Here is a 22,064-nt window from a genome sequence, read left to right as displayed (position 1 = left end):
TGCACAGCTTAGATGGGTTTAGGATGGATGTACTGTATGAAGGGACTAGTTTGGGTTTCATGCAATTCTTAAGTCTGCTTTGCCATCACAGATTCCGAACAGCTGTGCTCATTTCATATGCCAATCTGCCTTGACCTGTCAAAGATTCACATTCATTTCAAAGAACAATTCATTTGCTTATAGTTCATCAATTTAATTTCATATTTGAATATAAATCTCTGACAAAAGAAAATAACTAAATGATAGACAAATCATACATATTTACATACGGAATTTATAAAACAAAAACTAAAAATATTCTCTGCATTGCCTTTTTTACTGTATGTCATTGGCATAGCCATTTGAGGAAATTGAGTAAAATACATATTTTACATTTGTCAAAGATTAAAAATTAGAACAACACCTTTCTAGACATTTTGTCTGCTTGCGTATTTCAATAATTCAAGACATTTTCCAACATACAGGCTGTCCTCAGAAGCTGGTATTCTCTCACTCTTGTGTATCCACACATACAGACAGTAACTACACAATTTGAAATAAGTGCAGGATTCTGGAACAAAAACACTTGGAAATGCCATCTTTTGCCTGTTGACCATGAGAACAGTAGTCTGAAGCCCGTGTACATTTTTCATGGAAGCTGCCGGTTGAAGTCTCTAACCTTGATACTACCTTACAGTAACGTGACATTGTTTTTAAATATGGTTCTTTGAGAGAAAAAAATAAAGAAAACATTGTCTGACCTATGATGGCAACAAAAATCTAAATAACTCAAGGGAGCTATCTGACCCACATGGTTTTAGCATGTGAAACAACCCAAATACAGATTGCTTTTTTTCTTAGGGCTTTTCTGTTGAATGGAAAGAGAAACCGTTTAAATTCTCGAGTGGATTCCAGTCTTTTTTTGGCAAAAGTCATCGGAAATTCCATTCCCACGTCTGCACAGAACTACTTCAAATTAATTCAAACGTGGAGGTAGCTGACAAAACAAAACAAGTTTTGGTGGCTTATAAACCATCCAGTGGTTGAACAGAATAAAAAGAATCAACAATGACATCATATGGTATAAAGCTGTGATGATGATTCTGCCATTAGGTACCTCTGAAGGTCACTGATCTAGGAGCTTACAGAAGAGAGCCAATGGGAGCACAGCGTTCAAGCAGCTCACCTGAATCCATACACACAATGACGAGCATTCACCTCTAAGTGGTACTACAGTTTAGTTATATTCTGTGACCTAGGAATATTTGGTAATCAGTAACTTGCTTGTGTTTTGAACCATACTGTTGTTTAGATAGTTGGCAATGCAAAATACTTTTTCATTTATCATTCATTTGTTTACAGATCACACATCTTTGCAACAAATGGATTTCAACTGGTTCAGAACATCATGTTAATGGCACAGGGTCTCCATGCATCCTCTTTAGTTTTACTCTTGACGCAAACATCAAGTGTCTCGCTAAAACACATATCGACAGACTGTACTGTAGGATTCTGTTAACGAGATAACATTGCCTGTGATGTTCTAATAAGGCTTCCAACGGACCAGCCTGGAATCAATACCACAGACCCCACCCCGTCTACGGGAGGCCCATACTGTCTAAACGGTTATAGTAAACAAAAGCCTGTGTTCCACGCCAGCATCAAAAAGCACTTTTCAAACACACCTTGGTAAGGCGCAGGCATAACTCCCACCACTTTGGAGTGTATGCTGCCCAAGAAATGGCAGCTATTGCACCAACAAAAACTTGTAACTAACAAAAAACGACCCAAAGTGAAATGTAACCTGTGGCAGCAAATGGCACTGAAGGAAGCAACTTAATAAATGCAGAGATAACTACAATGTATAATATGTTCTCAAGAGTATATGTATGTAATGGCTAAAATACAGAGATTATACTTTCAACACAAACTCGTATCACTTGCCCTCAAAAGGCAGTTATTTGGGCAGGGATTTTGCACAAATAAATGTCAGTTTTCTTGTAAATTAACAAGGATTTCCCAAATCAGGTCATTCATACTTGATTGATAAAGAAAAGGTGAGCGCACAAAAACTTTTCAGATACATAACAGTATACTTCTATCTATGGTATCACTTCTCAAACATTCAATAGTTTCTACTAACAATGCTTTAACATTGGCTGAGTACACACAAAAACCAACTCAGACCAAGTCGCTTGAAAGAATGTATTCTCTCGATGGAGGTGTGGCGTGCAGACAGGTTTATCAAAATGGCATGAGGGCGGGCCACACCCAGCACCCAGTCGAGAAAGTCTGTGTAAAATGTGGCAGAAATCAAAACATAATTTGTGGTTTGACAAGAGACCCTTGTTCGTTCTTCCATATGCATTAGAGAACACTGGTGGGCTCCCGTAGCCTCAGTGATGAGACAAACATCTCCTATTTTCAGTAAATGGAAGATTACCGAAGGCCATGTGTGCCAACAGCAGTCTTAAAAAACATTCGAAGCACCGATACTCCCCCTTCCGCACATTCAGCCTTCGTTAAAGTGTTCTTACGAGATACGGGAAGGAGACTTGACTGTAGTGGACTACCGGACGGCTTGCAACGACACAAAAACCAATATAGCAATACAGACACATAACCCTAGTGTGTCAACCTTAGATATCCACTTCTCGTATCTTCCTATGCCATCTTGACCCCCCTCCCCCCCACAATGCCTGTTACTTAGTAACTCTGGAATGAGAGCTGCTGCTCTCGGTGGTTTCCCCTGGGAAGGAGCTACAACATGGCTATGCTCTCCGGGGTGCAGTTAATATGGGTGGATGTGCTGCTGCCTCCAGGGGACTTGAGGCCTTTGGAACCCCCGCCTAGGGTCCCCGCCATGGACCCTGGGCCCATCATCACCCCCGAGCCGTGGTGGTGAAGCTGCTGCAGGCCCGCCATCATAGTGTCGTTGGTAACCGTGCCAAACTCATAGGTGAAGGTGCCGTAGAAGACCAGAATGTCCACGGTGAAGACCCACTCACAGATGGCTGCAGCATGCTGGAGCACGAAGCTCTCATGGATGAAGAAGATGCCACCTGAGAAGGCAGAGTTAAGGAACCCAGCGTGAAGGTGCACCAGACTCCATGCGTTTACGGGCTGCATAGTCGATTGTGACAGAATGAGGATTTTTTACACATCTGAGGTGAGCACGCTTAATCAGTAACGTTTGGATGTGACTAGGCTTTGTCCGGCCAGGCTGAAATGAGAACATCTGTTGCTCTGGCCTCATTCCCTTCCTACTACAGGATCAGCCATATCTCCGAAGGGCTGACTACAAACAAACTCATCTTATTAATGATCCACCCAGACCATTTTGTCAACACCAGCTTTGACTCTGTTTCTCTGACAACCTTTTTATTTCAATACTAAATTATAACAACGTAAATTTTTACGACAAGATTACGACTATCTCTGAAGAGACCAAATGAAATTGCTGTTTCTTTTCAGGCAGTCAACCTAAATCTGAGTATTTATGTTTTCCTTTTCAACCAATCATTTACATGCATAAATCTGCAAGTACAAATTCTCACTGCCTCCATGTATCTTTTTAATTTCTTTCCTGCTGGGTGCATGTTTGAACAAATGCCAGCTTCCAGTATTACTAATCTGAATAAGTTGAGCCTTGTCAGAGCCTACTAATACATCTAGCTAGTTTAAAGAGCAGTAGCTGAAACCATTAGCTGGCCTCTAAAATAGCCATCATCTTCACCAGCAGCCTGTCTGCTAGAAAAAAAAAAAAAAGATCTGTAGACACATTTCTCCTATTGAAATCGATGAAAAGACTGAGAAGTTGCATGCCTTATGGATGGATTCAAGATGGGAAGAAAAAACACTATAACTAAACTCAGTTCAGATTGTGCTAACTTCTAAAGAGAATTTGTACCGCGAGGAGAAATATCCTTCAGAAAAATCAATTACAGTATCATGAAAATTATGACTAGAACATTGCCTCACTGCACCACAGTTAAAACGTTGACTTTAAAACTACAATAATGTGTCCTTTAACCACTACAATTTTCAATAAGTGACTGAGACTTGAACTAAATCCTGAAACATTTCACTTTAAACAGACCCCAAGAACCTTATTCTGACTACAGTTTCTACACCTCCCCTCATTTCTATGGTCTACCCTTCCTTTACAGAACCCCCCCCCCCCTTCTTGTATCTGTAGGAATTCTGCAACTCATCACTATACTCCATCTGAAAGCAATTTCGCCTCCCCAGATGGGTGGCTGGGAATTCACAGCAGAGGAGGCAACACTCGACAAGTCTAGTTGTTCTACACTCACAACGCATGTCACATCAGTCCCCTTTCATTAACAACAGAAGCCATAATAACCTAGTGACTTTGACCTCAGGGAGGGGGGGGGGCTGTCCCTGTCTCCCTCTCATGAATCCCCCTCAGGTCAGCGTGGTGAGGATACTGAGGACGAGGGAGACCAGCGCCCCGGCGGCCAGCGCCACACGCACGTGGGCCATCCAGTAGTCGAGGGCGGTGACGGCCACGCGGTAGGTGAGCACGCACTGCAGGCACACAAAGAGAAGCCCCGCGGGGAACGCCACGCCCGCTCCCACGTAGTGGAGGGACTTGGCATGGTCAACCTGCCCAGGAAGACAGACACGCAAAACGGTAAATACAGCTTCAGGAGGAGCTAGAACAGGAGACGGGAATACCAGGGTGAATTTGAGAAGTATGCGAGTTGTAGCGATTGCTGCACCATGTGTACAGGGGTACGCATGGCTTCAGGGCATGTTTGGGCCTGACCCACATACAGGAGTAGGTGTCCGAAGAAGCAGACAGTTACCTGGAAGTTTCCCACCATTACCAGTCCCACAGCGTTGGTGCAGCCAGACACTAGGGCACTAGTGTTTACCCAGCTGCCGTGGCTGTGCTCTATCACCTGGGCATAGCGCAGAAGGCACACCATCACCACTATAGAGATAGAGAGAGAGAGATAGAGAGATAGAGAGAGAGAGAGAGAGAGAGAGAGAGGGAGAGAGGGAGAATGGGAGAGAGAGGGAGAATGGGAGGGAAGGGGGGATGGAGAATGGGAGGGAGAGAGGGAGAGAGACAGAGATAGAGACAGGATGGGAGCAGAGGGATGCAATGAAGACGACCAGAGTAGAAAAGGGGTGAAGATGTGGGGATAAATAAGACAGACAGAAAAGGGGGAAGGGAGTGGAGGAAAGGCCACATTCATTATTGATAAGAAACCGAAGCCCAGGCTATTTAAAGCCCTCGTGGTACTTTACCACTCGTGGACCCAGTCTGCTGGCTAGTGGCTAGCTAAGCCCCACTACTTCCCCCTAGCCCCACTAACAGTATCCTACATACAAACATAATTTAAGTCTGGACTCCAGTAAATGAGAAGACCCAACAAGAACATCTCAAGGAAAAGCCAAAACGTACTATACCGGTTGTGCCACCACCACCTGAACTTTCTCAATCACTCGACACAAGGTCTCGGTTCATTGTCGAACAAACGAGCCAGTCGAAACCCTGTCAGGCCACCCCTCAGTGTCATCACTGAGGGGCGGTGTGAGGAATGATGAAGGCCTTACCCATGAAGGCTCCGACGTTCCCAATCAAGCTGAACAGGCAGCTCTCTGGTGGGAAGGAGCCACACTTACTGCAGGGCAACACGAGAGAGAGAAGGACACAGGATCAAGGAGTGAAACAAGAAACCACAGGCATTTCAGTCGTGACAACGACAGGTTTTGACATTGGCAGAGTAGATATAACCTGTTAATGAAATGAAAAACAGATGTTATGCAGATGTTTTTTTTAATGCTCTCAGAATCTCTTAATGCATTTCTAAAACTGCACTATTTGTCAAGACACCTACTCATTGTATGAATGATAGATGCTGTCGCATCTTACAATGCATACAGTAACACACAATAGCATTTTGACCCCCCACCCCACCCTTGCAGGTTTTAACAATAGCAGTCCATGCAGCATGTGGGTTAACGATTCCAGTGGCTCTGCAACATCAAGTGCTAATTCACTGTGGCACAATCACTCCCTGTGTTGCAGATGAGTAGACAGACGTTTGTGAAGACAGGGGTAGAGAGACAGGGAGGTGGAGTAGAAGGTGACCTGATAAGGGGGATATCTTGTATGGTGCAGCATGTCTTTGGGAAGCCTGGTCGAGGTATCTCCTCTGTGCATGTCACATTGTAAGACCTGCACACAACACAGAAAATACATCAATTTAGTACCTAAAAAATTTAACAGAAAAACCCAGTTGATTTATACTTGGTTTGTTTCCGGCAAACTAAATACTCAATGAATATTTCTCATGAAATTGTTTATCTGACAGCCCTTACCAGTTCTCAACAGGACAAACATGATGGTTCATAACAGCCATGGCATAGCTGTGGAGTTCAAAAGAACATCAAGTAAATTCTCTGTCCCTTGACACCCCGCTTCAGAACAGTCTGTAAGGTCCCAATTTCCTTTCTCAGTATCTCAATGGACATGCTGTTTAGATGACAGTTTGCATACTCACACTATCCATATTCCAGTGATGGAGAAGGCAGAGAGGCTGACAGGCAGGACAATCCAGGCAGTCATTGGGCTGGCAGTGTGCTGGCGTTGTCCAAAGCATTAGGGAGAGGAGGGCTCCAGGCGGGAGAAGCAAGACAACAGGGGGGCTAGGTGGGGGACACTACCAGGCAGGGACACACACAAGGGGGGGGCATGAGAGGAGGACGGGGAGGGTGGCGCAAGGCTTCAGCTGCAGCAAGCACCGCAAACTGGCAGCTTGGGTAGAGAGGAAGTACCGAGCAGAGAGGTGAGGTGGAGACAGGACACAAGACAGATAAAGAGAGAAAGTCATTGGTATGCTGTGTTCCGATACCTGTTCCAAGTATTGACAGTCTGTAGGCTATGTGGGCTGAGATACTTTTCATGCCACAATAGCACTGAGGCGACATGAGCCGTATCATTTAGCAAAGTGTGCAGTTACATCTGACCTTCAGTCAAAGAGATTACAGTGAACAGAGACTGACCATTTCATGAAAAGAACACTGTAAGCTCCAATTAAAAGGTGCTGTTTTTGTCCAGTGAGGCTTATTGTCCTGTCTTACACGTTTGCATGTGCACTTTATGAAGAAATATGTCAAATGTGAGGGTCTTATTTAATTCTGTGTAGTCTCATGTAGTTCCGTGTTGTTTTATGTAGCTCCATGGTCCTGAGGAACATTTCAAATATGATTGAAATTTCTTATAAAAGCCAATTGACAAATAAGCAAAAGGCTTACCTAGTTTAACTAGCCAGGGAACATTGCAGGGATTTGTTTCCCCTTTTCTAAGTGTTGTGACTATTTCCCTGCAAAACGCGAGAAATAGGGAAGTGACAGTGATTTTGTGGAAATAACTCAAGTCACTCTTAATACACCGCTAAACTACCCTTGGTGTAAATGTTTCACGTCTCAATGTGAAAAACATTACTTCAATACCTGACACTATATTGATTGACTGATTCGGTTTCAATAGATTTAAAGTAAAGTCTAAACAAACTAGACATACTGTAATGATCCATAAACCAAAGTACCAGCGAGACCATTCTGCCTTTACATCACAGTAGTTAGCATAGTCTATAATCTATATGTTTGTGTCATTCCCTACCTAGACGGCCAAGTCAACATTCAGATGAACATTACTAAATAGCGTTTTTCCCTTAACAGCAGTATACACTAGGCTAACACTAACAGCAGTGGTCGTGGGGACTATCTGAATGACTCCATTCAAATTGAAATCCAATCTGTCACAAACTGACCCTTGTTTACACAGCTGCCGTGTTGGTCCCGCTGGCTTGTTAGGTATTTAGCAAGCTCTAGCTAACCAGCTGAAAGTAATGATAACGCTCTTGTCCAGTTAGATAATCATAAACCGTATGAAAACGCAGCCATATGCATCTAGCATTCCAGCTAGCTAGCTGAACTACATTCAACGTGGGTACTGTAGCTAGCTCTGTAGACCATCTTAACTGCAGCAGTAAATGTGTTATTAGCTAACTAACGCTAAACTAGGCATACCAGTTGTTTATACTTAGTATGGCTGCAGGCGGGCTAGGCTACGTTAATGGGTTTAACTAGTTAAGAGCTAGGCTAGTTAGTCTCCCCTTTCAATAAGCTAATGTTAGCTAGCTAATTGATGCAAACGAACAAAAGAGATGGAAAGGCTACCCATCTGTCTGGCTTTGACACCCAGCCGCATGACAGCTGTGGACACATTACATGCCAGTTAAACGTTTATATAAAACCTATTTGAAACAAGTAAGACTTTCATCACTTTTTTACGTACCCCTAATCCTGATGCACCAGCCTCACGAACCTCAACAACCTTGATTTCCCTTTAAAACTACCCTTTCCTTCAGGCCCCACACAGTTTTGCTAGCCACTCATGCGTTAGCACTGTACTTGTAGTTTATTTGTGGGAACACTAGCGTTGCATCGATAGATTACGTCCTTACTAAATACTACATCACCCAGCCAGTCAAAGCTGGGTCAGAGCGACTGAAGCCCAAGCCAACCAATGAAAAGTTTTTGTTCCAAGGCAGATTAAGTAAAATATAATTTGACTAACCATACACAACTTTATAGCTACTGTACCTGTTTAAGTAGCTATCATTTAAAATAATATCAGGCATGGCTTGGCTTTATTAGATAGATATCCTATACGAGGAAAAGTACAAATGGATGATATAAAAAAAGGGAAAACGTGTTTTTGGCGAACATTTAAATTTGTATGGAATGCTTTATTAGTCAAATTTAAACAAATGTATAAATACACAAATAAATAAATATGGTTTTGAAATAAACCTTGAAATTACAAAATGATCGCAATAAATATATAAATATAGCATCATATAATTTAGCTGAATCCATTTACACACAAAATAAAGAAATACATTTACTTTTTGAAATGTATTTATTTAATGGGACTTTTATTTCTAATAACAGGTTTATTTATTTTTTGAGACTTTTATTTCCTGACGCCACATATATTTCCGAACACCACATTTATTTTTGTGCTGTATTTAGTTCCAATCCAGCATATTACCTGAACATCTTGCACACGAACACAGTGTTCAAACTATTTAAGACTTTGTGATCAATGTCTATGTTCTGTGGAGCACTTATCCGATCAAGTACCTCACAAAATCTTCAAGGATGCCAAAATGATATCCTCTGACAACCCATGCTGATTAATTTCGTACTACTATGGCCAGCATGCCATCTCTAACACTACTTATGTCTTCCATCATCTCTTGAATCTAGGTGTCCCTGTCTGCCTTCGATCTTGTGCAGCTGCTTTGGTCTGAAGATAACCACGCCCCTCTCGCTTGCATATTGGATTACAGTACAGAAATCAATGTGGTGTTCGGAAATATATGTTGCGTTAGGAAATAAAAGTAAAACAATATACATAAAAGTGGCATTAGGAAATAAAAGTCCCATGAAATAAATGAATGTCTTTACAAAAACAACATTTTGAAAAAAGTAAATATATTTATGTATTGATGTAGGTAAATTGATTCAGCTGTATAATTATATGATGCTATATTTATTGACATCTTTTTTTTATTTCAGGGTTCATTTCATAGCCATATTTATTTATTTGTGTATTTATCTATTTATTTATTTAATTTTGACTAACACGGCATTCCATAGGTTTGAGACTTTGAGACAGAATTTGAGACTGTAATGTGGGACACCTAAACTCCAGGGCTGCGTTTCCCGATAACGATGGATCGTAGCTGTTACGTGGGTTCTCTACGATCAAAATAACAATCCATCGTTATTTCTTACGTGCGTTTCCCGAACATGCTCGTAAGGAAAACCATCGTACGTGTCTCTTAAGTTCCACTTAACAAGATGCTGTACATTGAACTGAAATGTGATTCTTCTGACGCAACTGACTTAAAACATTAACCAAAATAATTGACGAATCACGGTACACAAAAAAATATTTTCTGTCCCTACAGAAAACGTTTTACATGTATCATAGGCGATTTATTTGAGTACTTTTCAATGTATATTGTATGATGCTACATGAAGGCAAAGACACTAAGGTGAATGTGCGACTATGCTGCATCTGAGTTTTACACCGGTGTCAGGACCCTCCAATTAGCGACACAGGATGCTAAATACCAAGAGGAGGTCTTGGAAATTAAGTGGGTTCGTCTCCAAATTGACGAGAAGAAGCTCGTTTGAAGAGATGAAGTTCACAAGGCCCTCCATTTCTGTGCCTATTCTTCTGCCCAACCAACAAGGTAATGTCAAATTTAGGTTACCTTATAGCCTAAGCATACAGTGTTTATTTTAATTAAGTAAAGGCTGAATTGTGTAAAGTAGCCTATCATACATTCAGTGTTGCCTGTCCCATCCTTACATGTTTTTGGTTTTTCACCTTATATATCCATGTGAGGAGAGGGAGCAGGGAAAACAAACTCCAATAGAACAACTATTTCTCATATTACTTGTGCCTTGGTTTTCAACTCTTCTTTGTACTCCACTTTCCATAGGCACATTTGATGAATAGTTGTTCAACATGGAATCATTGTTTCTAACATGAATAATCAACTTTACTTTAATTGATGGTTGATCAATAATACTCATTATGAGTGTAAAATATATCAGATGACATCATGATATCATGATGCTCATGAACCACATAGAAACAGACCTAGCTGCAGACGCTAACAAGGAGGTCCTTTGCACTGACCCCTGCAACCCAACTACTGGTAGTGTAACTTTGTGTAAATTTGTGTAACCTAAATTTACTTGAGAATAAACCGGATTCTGATGTTTTTTCGGCACTTAAACTTGAATGGTTCACTAACAAATATCCCAGTTCCAGTGTAACTGGTGTGAAAAGAGAACCAAAATAATCTTATTTGCCATCTGAAGTAATTTTCAGCATTAGTCTAATGTAGTTTTCATGGTTGGTATAAGTGTGTCTCCACTGACTCTCATTGCTTAAGAGGCACTTAGCGATCTACGACTGGTCTGGAGCTCTCGTTAATCTACAAGGATTTTCAAGTGCCTCTTAAACTACGATGGCTTCGGGAAACGGCCTGTACAACTAAGATCCATCGTACGATGGACTCTACGCAGGGGTGTTTCTACACGGGGGCCTACAGGGGGGTAAAAGGGTAAACATTTCCCTGGCCCCCCCTGCGGCCCCCCTTAGCTGACTGAAGAAAACTTTTTACTTGTTTTTATTCTTCTAGTAGTCATCATGAACCGAGGAAGGGACATTGCAGCCTTCTTGCCCCAGTAAATAGAAAAGATTGAGAAACATATCAAGGTATTGAGAGAGTTGATGAGCTGGAAGAGGGAGAGCCAGAGCATTTTGTTTGATTTTAATGTAAAGCAAAATTAAAGTATTTAATGTTTAAATATCCTTTGTTTCCGTTTTTTAATATGCCCCTCTGTTTAAACACTGGCTCCCCCTTGATTCCAAAAAAAAAAAAATCCCAGATTATCCGAATTATGTGTAGGCTAACTGTGGAAGAAATTGCGAATTCCTGTGTGCTTACATTATTCACTAATCAATATAACTAGTCATTACATACTAGTTAGTATGTTCTCATGTAAGCTTGCTATTAATAAAACTAGATTGTGTCTATGTGTCAGGATTAATAGATGTTTGGGATCAGGAGAAAGTACTGGTTAAACGTCCTTTGTCATGATTACAAGGAGAGCTCCACCAATGAACTCTAGTCTGAGAGTTGTCATGTGTTGCGAGCAGTGAATCTCTTTCTCTGAGACTGTTGTGACGTCATTACTGCCTGACTGTCACTATCTATGTTTACATTCTTGTGCCCTATAAAAGATGGTCCTCCGGCCTTCAGAGCTGAGAGAGACATCATTGAGACCTAAGCCTGGTGTTGTGCTGTCATTTATTGTCAGAGGTCTGGTTTTCTCTCCCAATCTGCAGATTGATAAAAATCCAGAACTCAACTGAACTTAGTCACTCCGTTTATGAAGAGACGGACAAAACACTTTCTTCATCACTACCTGTAGGCCTACTCCACGGTTAGAATTAGCCTACTTTGTTGTTTTTTGGGGTCTGTGACAATAATGGTCCGTGTACAAATAAATAATGCACAAATAAAAAATAACTTCACTGTAAAACATAGTTGCAAAGGTTGATGTGTTTTTCCACTTAATGTTGTGAATCTCAAAAACGTAAGCTCTTTGTTGGTTGCAATATATAAAAGCTTGCATAACTGGTTCACAACATTTCGTTCAAATATGCAGAAGTTTGAAGGTGAGGCTACAGCAGAATGTCTCAGCTCAAACTCGTCTGACGTCTGTGGAAGAACTACTCTTGTGATTTACAGGTAGGCTAACTCTTGAAACAAAAGTTAGTTAATGTCTTGAGGCATTCAAATATTTACATTTGTCCTACTATATTTGGGAGAAATAGCCATATAAAAACTGGGGATGCCATTGTGATTTTTAATAATAATAATATTTTTATCACTGTTACCTTCACTACAGTTTGTCTTTTGCATTAATAGTTAACGGACTTGTTCAACCATGGGTGTCCTACACCGTGGACGGTTGTTGGTGCTCATAGTATTTCTGCTGCCGATCCAAGTATACTCCGAGCGCTGCCCCAGCACAGACAATGGACCTCAACCTTTCCTCAGCTTCACCGAAACTCAAACTCAGCAAGTAGAGATGTCAGACCAAGGCCTTAGACCCTTGTATAAATTTGCCCTTAGTTTCCTGGAGTCTGTACAGCCTAACCCTTTCCCAGAAGGTATGTAACAGTGTTTTGTTAACAATTGATGTTATTCTCCCCATCAACAATCACTTAATGTCCATTCGTGTGCCTGTGTATATGTGGCTCGATTCTCTTGAACTGAGCAGGCACGGCAAGTTGAAATGTAGCAGATGTGTTGCTCTGGACCAAAGGATGCGCAGTGCCGCGAGTTGTTTTGATAGATTTTTGCGTTAACAAAAAATATGTCCGCTGTAAGGACCAACGTGCGCGTCGCACCGAAAGGAGCCATGGATCCCGGGAACCGAGATCACCAATAAACTCCTCAGTCTTTTGAAAACGCGAGTTTTTATGGCTTTAAATGCTGGCTATAGACAGTGCCACGTGTGTAGTTGTTTGGTTGAGCAGTTTGTGTTCGTGTAATAAATAGCCTAAATATATACGCGCGTTCGCCATGTTGAGTTACACCTGGTGGACCTATGGATTTGGTGAGCCACAGTGGCCACTTCATCATTCGCTGTGAACGGGTGCCAACGCAAGAACTGCGCCAGCTGACTGGCATTGCGCTATGGGGTCATTGGGGTAAAATATGTTTTAAAAGCGAACAGTGACAGTGCATTACACTCTTTATTTCAGATATTGTGTCTAAGATCTTGAAGAATGAACAACAGAACATTTCTCAGGTAAAAAAATAGTTCCCTGTGTTTCTTCTAACTCTTATCGAATACTAATTATTGCCCTTATACTGGTGCTGTTCAACTAAACTATTGTGATGTGAAGTGCAATACAAATACAATTTGTTATTATTATTATTATTATTAAACAGAATGAACAGACCTGAGTAATCAAGTTTCATTGTTGGACTTTAACATTTTAAATTAGTGTTTAAATGTAGGTTCAATAAAAACACATTTGAATCATTGTCATTGGTACATCTAGATAATCTTTGTAAAAAAAATTATTTTGTATTTTTGTGTGATGATTTTCCATCCTCAAGAGGAAGTTTTAGGCAGGATTGATTCAGCGATTTGCATATCGCTTTGGATTCAAGTGTTTGCTGAAGTAATCAAATGTGATGATTTGCAATGGAAGTTGTGAACAATCCCTTTTTTTTCTTACCTTACAATCCGTCTAATCTGGATACATTTGATTTCAAGTAGCTCAAATCAAATAATCCTTTCATCCAACAGCTGGTGCACTATGAGGCTGGGTACCTGGTGTGTTTGATCCTGGCAGTACTTTACCTGCTGCTAATGCCCATCGCTGGCGCTGTTCTAGCTTGGCGTCATTTCCATGGCAAGAAGGCAGACACAAACAACCAGTCATCAAAGCTATTGTCCCGCTTTTATCAGGACATCGGTGTGGCTGTTTGCCTAAGTCTCACCACCCTCTTACTCCTGTGAGAAAGCATTGCACTGTCCGACAGACAGACAGGCACACACAAACACTCGCACAAACACACAAATAGTTATTCTTAGTAGACAAATAGGGTTTACATTTGTATGTATGTGGATGTTTGTGTTTGTACAGGGTAGCAGTCTTTCTGGCTTTCTCAGTAAACAGTAAAGTGCGTAGGAACATGAGCCCAAGCCTGACCCAGCTGGACACCAATCTGAGGAGTGTGGAGGAATCTCTGAAATCTATTCCTCTGGTTTGGCCCTTTATAACACCCTGTTAACTACATGTATAGTACATGGTCAATACAAACAAAGCAAACATTAATAAAAATTGAGGTGTTGGCAAAGGAGAAAAGAAGGGATTATTCTCTCTTGCTTGTAAATATAATGGCTTTCTTTTTCAGAAAATGCAAGTTGTCATGGAGCAATATTCTATTCCTAATGCAGAAATCTCAACAGCAATCTACGGTACCCAATTTAAGGCTTGAAATTTTAGCTCGAAGATACTGTGGGTAAAATACTTGTATGCTGAATGAATGCTTTGCTTTCAGGTGCAAATGTCACCATCAGTGCAAACATCATCTCATCTGTCATTTCTGATGTTAACAAAGCACTCAATCAACTTTCTGTTTCTGTGGGAGGTATGTTCTTTGTCTGTCTTGTCAAACGCAGTGCAGATTGAGGTCCAGACATGAAAAACAAGATATATGAATAACACAGGCTACAATCATTGTTATGTTGACATGCTGGCTTACTTCAAGTTTCCTCTTCAGTAACAGGGAGTGGCACTGGTTTGTCATCTTGAAGACTTTGCTTGTTAGGATCACAAATGTGATCTACATGTTTTGTCCATCTTTACTCGGTACTTGATGTTCCAACATTCTAATACTGCTGCTACAGTTTTAAACGTATAAAAGCTGGATGTGAATCAGTGAATCTACTTTTCTAAAGTACTTACTCACTTTGTCCTTGTTCTCTGCTGCATGACAACATTTTTGCTTATTGTACCCACAGAGGCTATCAGCAGCATTGAGAACCTAAAGAGAGTGCGCAACACTAGGCTGGACTTGCAGGCAAGACAAAAAAACATGCAGAGGGAACTCCAGGGACTCCAGAGCCGACTGCAGTCTCTGAAGAGTTGCTCTAGCTGTGATATACCGGACCCCAGCAACCTGGAGACAGATGCTGACTATATGCTGGTAGGATGCTGCCTGGGTCCACAGGTTTGGGGGTCATAATTGCATTGAGATTTTTTTCCAGCGCAGTTCCGGGGAGGGGTAGGTTGGGTGAGGGGGGGGACAACACACCAAAAGTTGTGCTGTAGCAAATAGTCTATGTTAAACCTAAAAGCACTTATTATGTGTCTGTACATAGTCTGTCTGTATCAACACAAGAGTCTCCAATGCACATTATTAATATTGAAATTACTTAGCTATGTTTAGAGTGATAATTTGGGGGAGACAAATCGTATTTTTTCCAGGATCCCCCTTGCTGAAACTAGTTCTTTGTCATGGTAGATCCCGAAAATAGATGACATACTGAATGAAATGCCCCCCACATCTGACCTTGAAGGCCTGGTCAGAGAGGCAAGTAAAAACAAAGTTTCGAGTGCATGTGATAATTATGACAGGTTCAAAAGGAAGGACTATCCTGCCCCTGTGCTAACAGAACAAATGGTTTCCAGGGCAACTCCAGCTTCAATAGCCTTCCCCAACTCTGCTCAGACCAGATGGCCCCTACTATGACAGGTTAGAGTGGCCCTATGGCACAGACATGCAGTATCTACTTCATGTCTTCATCGTGGCGTTTTAAACACACTGTGAGTCATGTGCCAATACTCAGTTTCTAACCTAACTCCATGGTCTGTTTTGGCCTCTCGCTGTCTGTTTCTTCTGCCTCAGCTCTCCTGTTGGAGCTCAACAGAAACAAGGAGTCTCTGTATAACAGGAGCCGTAGCTTCCCTTCCTTGCAGTCTCTAACAGAAGGAGCGTCTGAGCTGAGGGCTGCTGTGGGACGTTATTCTGGATCTGTGGATTACTATGACTACGTCCGGTAACATTTGATAGTGTGTGTGTCTGTGTCTGTGTGTGTGTGGATAGAGTACTACTTGGTTTTATTTAGAAGTTACTTTGGCACATCACCCCAATTTACATTATCTTCAGGATGTCGAATAGGAAACATATTTTGATCTCTTTAAAGGAGACATGTCATGAAAACTTCATTTTATGAGGTTATTTAACATTAATATGAGTTCCCCTAGCCAGCCTTTGGTCCCCCAATGGCTAGAATTTTCGATAAGTGTAAACCAAGCCCTGCGTGTTCTTCTCCGCCTTTGACAAAATGAAGGCTCAAACGCTCTGTTTGAAAATCTCCTCCAAGTGACGTAGATACGAGAAAGGTTACCTCCCCTCTCTGCTTTGCCCGCTCAGATCATCTGGCCCGCCCATGAGAAACTGAGCTGCCACGGTGCAAGGGCGAGTGCGATATCGGTTTATCCTGGAGAGACATCATGGCGAGCAAACAAACAAAGCATAACAGTTGCTCATTGCTTGGATGTGCAAATCAAAACAAAACTATTATTTTTGTTCCTTCATCCAAGCTTCTGCACAACCAGTATCTTAATTTGATTTTCGCTGGAATTGCGCCGACACAACTTCACAAAGTTTTGTATGTCTGCGCCAAACATTTCAGCCTCTACTGTTTCCTCAACTTGAGCCAATACAAAACTGGCATTGCTGAAATAAAATTCTGGATCATTACTAACTCTCCTTGGTCAAGCTACAAACCTTGGACAAGTAAGCTAACTAACGCTATATCATTTTGTTGCTTTACTGTATATGGTTACCTAGCTTGCTACACTGAAAATGTGGCTGTAACATTAGTTCTGCAGCTAACAGCTGAGTTACTGTTGCTTATGTAAAGATAGATGGCATCAAGTAGGCTAAGTGTGTGAATACAAACGCTGTAACGCCAGTGTTGTGCACTTCTTTGTTATTTGGATAACCGTTCTGCTGTTATGGCGCGCGATATCCGCCTTTCTCTTTATTGAAATGACTATGAGTGTGCACCTCTGCAAACCAGGGTGATCAGATGAGAATGACTCAATTTGAGGCATCTTACAGCAACGGGGGCTATTGCCATACATCCGTTGTAAACATTAGCGCATGTTGCCGCCCCTCTCCTCCTCATTAGCATTTAAAGCTACAGACACCAAAACAGCGTGTTCTGAGGAAAGCTCATTGTGGGACTACTCGTAGTGGCTATAATTCTGCACCATGGCTGAATTTCGGGAAAGAGACTTCAGATACAGTATTAGGGGACCGCTAAGGCCTATATAAAAGCATCCAAAAACAGCATTTCATGTCTCCTTTAAAGGTATCCTATCTCCCAGGGGCGACTCTAGGTTCCCACTTTTGGGGGGTTAAGCCCCTAGATAAAACCTATTATTTTTCCTGTGACCCAGCAAAAGTAGGGGGCTCTGGGGGCATGTTCCCCCAGAAGAAGTGAGTTTTAGGAAGAGAAATTAACAAATATAGAAAAAAAATTGAACAAAATAAATAATAATGTCCAGCCCCCCCAAAATAGGGCTAGATACGCCCATGCCATCTCCTGCTACACTGTTTAGGTGGTTTTGTAATAGTAGAGTCATGTGGGTTGTCATTCTGTGGCTCCCCCTGCAGATGGGCAGTGGCAGTTACATTCTGCACACTAATGCTGGTCGTGGTGCTTCTGATGGTGGCTGCTGTCTGTCTGAGCCTGCCTGTGCTCTTCAACCCCACGATCTACGACACCCTCCCCCATGTCTGCCTGGAACGCACTGCAATCAGCCTGTTCAGAGTGTAGGCATCACCTACTCACCTCACTACTTCTTCTCTGGTGGCTCTTCCCATCAACATACTTCACACGGTAACCGATTAAGTTTTCTCATATTTCTTTCATATATTTCTTTGAATGCTTCCTTCCACTTTCCCACAGTTCTGTGGCGTTAAGCTTGGCGTTCTCCTGGCTATTTGTCATTCTGGTGTTTGTCATGCTGTTCTTTGGCGGTAACATTCATGCCCTGGGCTGTCGGAGCTGGACCAACGGACAGCTGTTTGAGGTGAAGGCAAAATCTGATTGTATGGGCCCACCATGCTCAGTGTAACAGCACATTATACAGCATGTATAGAAAGTGAGGTCATCTGTAATCAAACAAAGTGGTGGAGGCAGTTCTCAGCTATTGATACACTTCTCACTAGTCACTTTACAGTACCTTTCAGCTACTGGTTGCACTATCAGCAATATTGCACTATTGTACTTCACTTGTCTTAGGTTAGTATAGGTTTATAAAGTTAGTATAGGTTATTATGTGTATTAGATGTATTTAGAGGTTTAGTATACTGTATTGAATATGGTACATTATTGTATATTAGGAGGTTAACTATATTTTTGCTTATCATAGATGTAATCTATGTTCTGTGTACTTATATGTTATGTTATACCAGGTTGCTTTGCGTTGTGTTGTCCTAAGAATTTCAGTGCCCAGTCTGACCCTGTGTTGTTCTGTACATCTAACAATAAAAGACATGAACTTGAACTATTATGTCCTATGTCATCTACCAGACAATTAACATTAAACAAAACACATTAACCAAATTATTGGTTTGTCCAATAACTTTAATTTCATATAGTTCCTAGATCATGAGGATATTTTTAAAGGCTTCAACTACAGCAGTCTCTCTAATGCTACCCAGATCAACCCAAGCATCAGAAAGATCTACCAGTAAGCTGTCTAATTTCTCTGACAACAATTTACTCATATACTTATGAGATAAGATACAATCGTCCATTGTATCTTTGTAATGTATTAACACATTGGGCGTTTTTATTCAAATGAAACTCATAGCTTGTTGTTTTACTTCTCCTTGCTCAGAGGATGTGAGAGGGGGGAGTCATTGTTCCACAGCATGGACATGAATCAGTTATTTGACCTTGAGGACTTCTTGAATTCCACCAAGGTGTCATTTGTCATCTTTAAACCTACAGTTGCATTTGGACATAATCTTATTATTTACTCTTAAATCATTTGTGCTAAATGCCTCTTCCCACATTTGTTGTTGTTTATAGTATTTCACAGGATTCAGAAATGCTGCTCAGAACATGTCCATCAACGTGAATGACTTTAAGCTGATCCCTGACAAAGGCAAGCAAGGTCTAGTGGACTTCAGCAAGATTGGGTTAGAAGACTTCGACTACGACAACATGCTACTGCTGGTATAAATCGGAAGAACTAAATGTTTCTATACTCTCCATCGAGTATGTGCATGACATGTTAAACATCTATGTACATCTCTACCGACTTTACAGCTGAGCCGACCAGTCGTTAAAAGAGATCTTGTTGCTTTGGCCAACGAACTGGAAGAGAAGGCCGGACTTCCTGTATGTATCTGATGATGAATGAGTAATGAATGCAGTGAACCATGGATTGGCAGTTTCAATGTATCCAAAATGTGTCTTGTCAGGCTAACACAAAGATAAAAGAAGATTTAAAAAATGAGGCAGCAAAGAGCAGAGGTCTGGACGGCACTGTTGGGCAACAGATGACAGATGCAGTGAGTTGTCAATAAAAAGGAATGGTGAACTTAAGCTCAATTTGCCTTGTTTAAAACTGTAATTCTTCTCTCACAGGTAAACATGAGCATAAGTCTCAACGCCTTGAGGAACATCAGCAAAACCTACATGGTACACTTTAAGTATAGTGGTGTGTGTTTGTGTGTGTGTGAAAGAGAGAGAGAGAGAGAGAGAGAGAGAGAGAGAGAGAGAGAAAGAGAGAGAGAGAGAGAGCAAGAACAACAGAGAAATAGGTTTTATTTCTGCATATAATTCTGCATGTAATGTGTCTTCCCCTCACATAAGGTCAATGTGAAAAAAACCTTGGAAAGCTTTAACAAATCTGAAGTTGCCCTGTATACCAAGGTTCCTCTCATCGTATCAAACGTAAGACAGTAATTAACTACTTAACAACACAGCAATTATGAACAAATGTTCTGTATAATGGTAACTTTAAATTATCTCTAAACTACCACTAGTAGGTTAAGTACACAAAGCCTCAGTATTGGTATCATTCTTATCTGGATAAGGATCACATTTCCATGACAAGAAAGAGTTTCCTTTGTCCTTCACTGACAGATGTCTAAGTGTATCTTGGAGAGAAGTGAACACTTCCTGCTTAACTACCTGGACTGGGCCCGTCAAGTGGTAAGTTCACAGTTAGAGCAACAACTGAGCCAGATGGAATGCCTTAATGTCACTTGGAATGTAAGTGTATACATCTTGCTGGCTAAAAACACATACAGTAATCTTAGCTGCTTTTCATCTCAGTTTAGTCTTTGTAACATAAAACACACAAGAAGACAAACCCTCATATACAGTTGTATAACTTATTTTTGTTCTGCGTATTTTGAACGGTTAGTATGTGTTCTAGTATGACATGCTCTATCCTGTACATAACAAGCAAATGCAAAATTTGTATACATGTCCCTTCCTAGATCTTGAATGAGGTCCTGAGTTGTCATTGGCTTGCTGTGTCTTTTGACAACGTGTACATGGCAGTATGTGTGAATGTATTAGATCCATGGGTAAGTTACATGTCTGCAGATCAAGGGACCAGGTTTAAATCACCATTATACTTCACTTTGGGTATGCTAAACGCATATGCTTGATGAATTTGTTTGGCATGTCACACTTCAGACATGGGTTTGAAGTTCCCTTTCAACACAACTCTGTCTCGATTTCTTCAGAATGCATTTTGGCTGTGTTTGGGATGGTGCTGTGCTTTTCTGGTCCCTGGAGTGATTTTCAGCCTCTATGTAGTCAGACAATTGAGGCCCACCCCACCATCTTGCACTGGGTAAGTCTACATTATCAGTGAGGTCAGAATGAAATGACCGACCCTTTCACTTAACTCTGTTAGGATAACAGCAACAATACACTATTGCAATTTCTTTTGGCAAGCAACTTAATTAAACTATTTTTTTGTTATTGAGGGTTTTTCTCTGTTTTTAAATTCAATTTCTGTTTATCAATATGTACAGTAAGGACACATTCAACTTGCCAGTGAAGAGCACAGAGAAGATTAAATCCAACATTTATTTGACCCTCAAATAAATCCATAAGATGAACATCTGTGACAAGAAAAACTAAGACAGTTGAAAACACTTAAAATAGTCATTCATTTGTGGAACTTTATGTACATTAACATGTGCATCTGTCCTGTGAATGTCTAATTAAACGGTTGAGCATCTATGAGTATGTTTATGTTTTGTTTCTAAAATTATTTTCAAAACCATCAGTAATTGTTGCATGCTCTTCAGACTTAAACTCCTCTAAGTGGAAATGTGTTTGCGTCGCGGCTCGGGTTTGATTATATGGGTGGTTTGTTTAAAGGTTTAAAGATGCTGTAAAGTGGAATTGAAAATTAGTTTTCAAGTTTATCCCACCACAGGAGAATGTGTTGTTAACTACCCATCCAAATTCGAATGAAAAAAAAAATGCAGACAAGGAGGCTATGTTAAATTAGGCCTTGAAATCGTGAGAAAATCAGCAGTCTTCTCTGCCTGAGACTGGGGGGGCGTGTCACCGAAGGAACTGAAGCTCCGCCCCCTCGAATTTATTGAATTTAGCAACAACAGCAACACTAGCTAAATTAATTGCAGATATCAGAACAGAGCTCTGCAGTGTTTTATGTGTTTAATACTTTACTTTGTCTCTGCATCGTACCAGCTGAGTAACAGAATGTAACCAGATCGCTGTAGATAGGTCGCTGTGACGTAGATAGGTTGGGGTTTTGCCCCGCCTATACAAAACTTGAGCTGAAAACGGGAGAGAAATAACTCCACATTTCAGTGGGACAAAGTTTTCGCTGTTTGCACTCGCTT

The 22,064-nt window shown here is 41.1% G+C and overlaps 2 protein-coding genes across 5 annotated transcripts; one reads left to right on the top strand and one right to left on the bottom strand.

The window, feature by feature from the left end:
* Positions 1-177: 177 nt before the first annotated feature.
* LOC124463555 (transmembrane protein 150A-like) lies at positions 178-13,957 on the bottom strand. 3 transcript variants are annotated; one of them, XM_047015303.1, is made up of 9 exons: positions 8,318-8,501; positions 7,273-7,340; positions 6,519-6,772; positions 6,337-6,384; positions 6,107-6,193; positions 5,569-5,636; positions 4,812-4,939; positions 4,431-4,608; positions 178-3,041 (listed from the first exon to the last, which is right to left on the bottom strand). In XM_047015303.1, exons 3-9 carry the CDS (start codon positions 6,581-6,583, stop codon positions 2,740-2,742), a joined length of 876 nt encoding a protein of 291 aa, XP_046871259.1. In that variant the 5' UTR covers positions 6,584-6,772; positions 7,273-7,340; positions 8,318-8,501; the 3' UTR covers positions 178-2,739. The 3 variants fall into 3 exon arrangements, with proteins under 3 accessions (XP_046871259.1, XP_046871260.1, XP_046871258.1); XM_047015304.1 differs by lacking the exons at positions 7,273-7,340; positions 8,318-8,501 and adding an exon at positions 13,871-13,957; XM_047015302.1 differs by lacking the exon at positions 7,273-7,340.
* LOC124463554 (prominin-2-like) lies at positions 12,277-21,435 on the top strand. Of its 2 annotated transcripts, none has more exons than XM_047015300.1 (24): positions 12,277-12,365; positions 12,546-12,790; positions 13,388-13,434; positions 13,942-14,150; positions 14,282-14,402; positions 14,553-14,616; positions 14,700-14,789; positions 15,163-15,347; positions 15,666-15,734; positions 15,833-15,896; positions 16,050-16,200; positions 17,829-17,987; positions 18,124-18,247; positions 18,819-18,910; positions 19,061-19,145; positions 19,255-19,401; positions 19,495-19,566; positions 19,650-19,739; positions 19,816-19,869; positions 20,044-20,124; positions 20,317-20,385; positions 20,676-20,765; positions 20,928-21,037; positions 21,222-21,435. In XM_047015300.1, the coding sequence occupies exons 2-24, from the start codon at positions 12,565-12,567 to the stop codon at positions 21,292-21,294; spliced, it is 2,472 nt and encodes an 823-aa protein (XP_046871256.1). In that variant the 5' UTR covers positions 12,277-12,365; positions 12,546-12,564; the 3' UTR covers positions 21,295-21,435. The 2 variants fall into 2 exon arrangements, with proteins under 2 accessions (XP_046871256.1, XP_046871257.1); XM_047015301.1 differs by having other exon boundaries at positions 12,301-12,365; positions 12,526-12,790.
* Positions 21,436-22,064: the final 629 nt, after the last annotated feature.

The sequence above is a fragment of the Hypomesus transpacificus genome, unplaced genomic scaffold (genome assembly GCF_021917145.1).
Source record: "Hypomesus transpacificus isolate Combined female unplaced genomic scaffold, fHypTra1 scaffold_30, whole genome shotgun sequence".
NCBI lineage: Eukaryota > Metazoa > Chordata > Actinopteri > Osmeriformes > Osmeridae > Hypomesus > Hypomesus transpacificus.
Note: the sequence above shows the minus strand (reverse complement) of the source record. Positions and strands in the feature narration are given on the sequence as shown.